This window comes from Ammospiza nelsoni, chromosome 8 (genome assembly GCF_027579445.1).
Source record: "Ammospiza nelsoni isolate bAmmNel1 chromosome 8, bAmmNel1.pri, whole genome shotgun sequence".
Taxonomy (NCBI): domain Eukaryota; kingdom Metazoa; phylum Chordata; class Aves; order Passeriformes; family Passerellidae; genus Ammospiza; species Ammospiza nelsoni.
In genome coordinates, this window is record NC_080640.1 from 33,419,743 (window position 1) to 33,422,489 (window position 2,747).

General features: G+C 65.5%; 1 protein-coding gene across 1 annotated transcript; it reads right to left on the bottom strand.

The window, feature by feature from the left end:
* Positions 1-523: 523 nt before the first annotated feature.
* On the bottom strand, positions 524-1,814 carry LOC132076544 (C-type lectin domain family 2 member B-like). The gene is made up of 4 exons (XM_059477678.1): positions 1,793-1,814; positions 1,030-1,211; positions 729-829; positions 524-638 (listed from the first exon to the last, which is right to left on the bottom strand). The coding sequence occupies exons 1-4, from the start codon at positions 1,812-1,814 to the stop codon at positions 524-526; spliced, it is 420 nt and encodes a 139-aa protein (XP_059333661.1).
* Positions 1,815-2,747: the final 933 nt, after the last annotated feature.

Here is a 2,747-nt window from a genome sequence, read left to right on the forward strand (position 1 = left end):
TCACGTCATGTCACTGCTTCTCCCTCGAAGAGGCAAATCCTTGTCCTGCTCCACCCTGGGATTCCTCCCACAGAAGGACAGTCAGATCCTTCCCAGCAGTCAGACAGACAGACAGACAACAGACTATTCTCCACAGTCAGGCGCCTGATGCTGAAAGTTGGATTCCTGCTTAGCACGTGTCAGCAGTTGTTCCTCCTCTTCCAAAAACAGTCCAAAACTGTCCCATTCTGGCCAGTTGGTGATGATTTCCAAGACCCCAGGCCACTTTGGACTCCCCACTGGAGCTTGTTGTATCGTGAGGGCACTGCACTCACTGCAGGCAGCATCTGTGGCAGTGTGGATTGCAGAGACTTTTCCTTTGCAGCCCCAGCCCAGCGCTGGCACTGGGGATGAAGAGGCACTGAGGTGACCCTGAGAGGAAGTGCAAGGCACAGGGCGCAGCTGAGGAAGGACAGCGCTGTGCTGGGCTCAGAGGTGAAGCTGGCACTGCCCAGCGTGGAGAAGGTCCTTTGTGCAGCCCCTGTTACAGGGGAGCTTGGGCCTTGCTGCACAGATACGGCCGCTCGTTGGAGCAGAACTCACTCCTGAATTTATCGTCAGCCAGGTACACACACTCGGAAGTGCCAAAAACAGGAACCCTGCAGGGAGGAGCAGAGGCAGCGCTGGCTGCCAGGGGAAGCCCTTGTGCCCCTGTGCCCCCAGGCCCTGCCCGGCTCCCCGGCACTCACCGCGAGCTGTAGCTGCTGCCGTCCCCCCAGTGCAGGCGCTCGCCCCGTCTGCGCAGCCCGAGCCAGAAATCGCCGTTCCCGCGGAGGCGGAAGAGCAAATCCTGCCCAGGAGAGAGGAGTGGGAGCTGCCCCGGCCCCTCGGGGGGACACGTGCCCGGGGCTGCCCCCGCACGCCGGGGCTCCTTCCCTGCAAGGCCCCGGCCCAGGGCTGCAGCGCCGGCCCTGCGAGCACCGAGCCCGGCCCAGGAGCGCCCCCAGGCTGCCCTCAGCCACCCCACAGCGCCCGCAGCCCCTCACTCACCATGGCCTCCTCATCCTTGGCAATGGCCAGAGAGGCATTTAGCTCGGAGCACCGTTCCTGACCCTGCTCCCACGTGCTGTAATCCCGTGAGAAGTAGTAGCAGACCCCATTGTAGCCAACCCAGCCATGGGGACAGCCCAGAAGAGACGGCGGAATGGCAGGTGTGACTGGAACCTGTGGTGCTGCAGGGGGAAGAGGAGAAGGTTTTGAGGATTCCCCTGTGCAGGGAGCAGGGAGCCCGCTCTGCCCCGAGGGGCTGGGCCCACGCTGCTGCCCCTCCCTTACCTGCCAGCACAGCCAAGGCCGCCCCCAAAGCCAGCACCAGCACCAGGAGCAGCAGAATCAGCACCGCCGTGCCCACGGGATGGCACCTGAACCATTCACCTGGAGCAGGAAAGAGCTGCTGGCTGCCAGAAGCAGAGCCGGCCCTGCAATCTGCTCAGCCCACGGCCAGGGAGCAGAGCAGGGAGCCCTGAGGCAGTGTGGGCCTCCCTCAACTGGCAGCCAGAGAGCCAAGAGCCTGGCCACAGGCAGGGACACAGCTGTGGCCACAGGCAGGGACACAGCTGTGGGCACAGGCTGCAGCAGGAGAACTGCACAGCCTTGGGGGCAGCTGGGGCTCTTGCTTGCAGCCACGGATGGGGCCCAGCAGAGCACGAGGCCTCTTCCAGACTTCGGGAAACAGCCACACACCTGCCAGCCCTGGCCTTGGGAGGGGACACGCGCTCCTGTCTAGAGGCCACAGGGGTGGCCCTGTACTCACCCAGGAATCTCTTGAGGTTCATTTTGCGTTCATTGCCCGTTGCTGCTGTGCCCTGGGGAGCCAGGGGCTCCCTCGCGCTCCCATCCCTGGTGCAGAATCCATTCTCCACATCTGCACTCACTGCACGCTCACAAGTGGCATCCCCCTGCTTATGCCAAGAGGCTTCTTGGGCCCCAGGCAAGTGTGGAAGCGCGGCTGCTGGTCCCTCATGGGGATGCTGGGGCTCATTCTCAACTCTAGTCATGGAGTAGAATTCACTCTTCTCCGGCTCACAGGCGCCATCTCTCTGCCCGGAACAAACAGCACCTTGCTGCGGAGACATCAGGAGTGCTGCTGGCAGATCCTATGGGAGCTCGGCCTCGGGAACAGCTTTGCAGCCGCGCTGATGGCACCCTGAAAGGGACACGGTGAGAGGTCGCTGCTGGTGCCGGCCGTGCGGGGGCTCAGGAGGGCGGTGGCAGCTGTGGCTGCGCTGTCGCCGCTGCCCAGAGGTGCGGCAGCAGGTGCGGAGACAAGCGCAGCCTCCGGGAGCTCTGCGGTGGCCGCAGCCGCGGCCCCTGTGGCTCTGCAGCCGCTGCAGCCCAGCTCCGTGCCGGGCCGGGCGCTGAGAGCGCCTGCGAGCTGCCGGCTGCTGCTGGCCCGGGGCAGCTGCGGCTCGGAGTCCGCCTGCCGAGGGGCGAGAAGCAGCAGCCCCGGGCTGCTCACCATTGTGCCCCGCATGATTCCCTGCCCCGGCGCCTCGGAGCCCGGGCACACCGAGCGCCGGCACGGCTGCCGCGTCTCCCTGCCTGGGCACACGGAGCGGCTCCCGGCACAGAGCGCAGCGCCGAGGAGCCTCGGCCCCGGAGCAGGCTGCATGCACCGCTTTGTGCCCGCACCCGGCGCCTGCAGCGCTTTGGGCTCTGAGGCACTGGGTTCAAGTTCATGCCGTGCCAGCCCCGAGCCGGGCACGGAC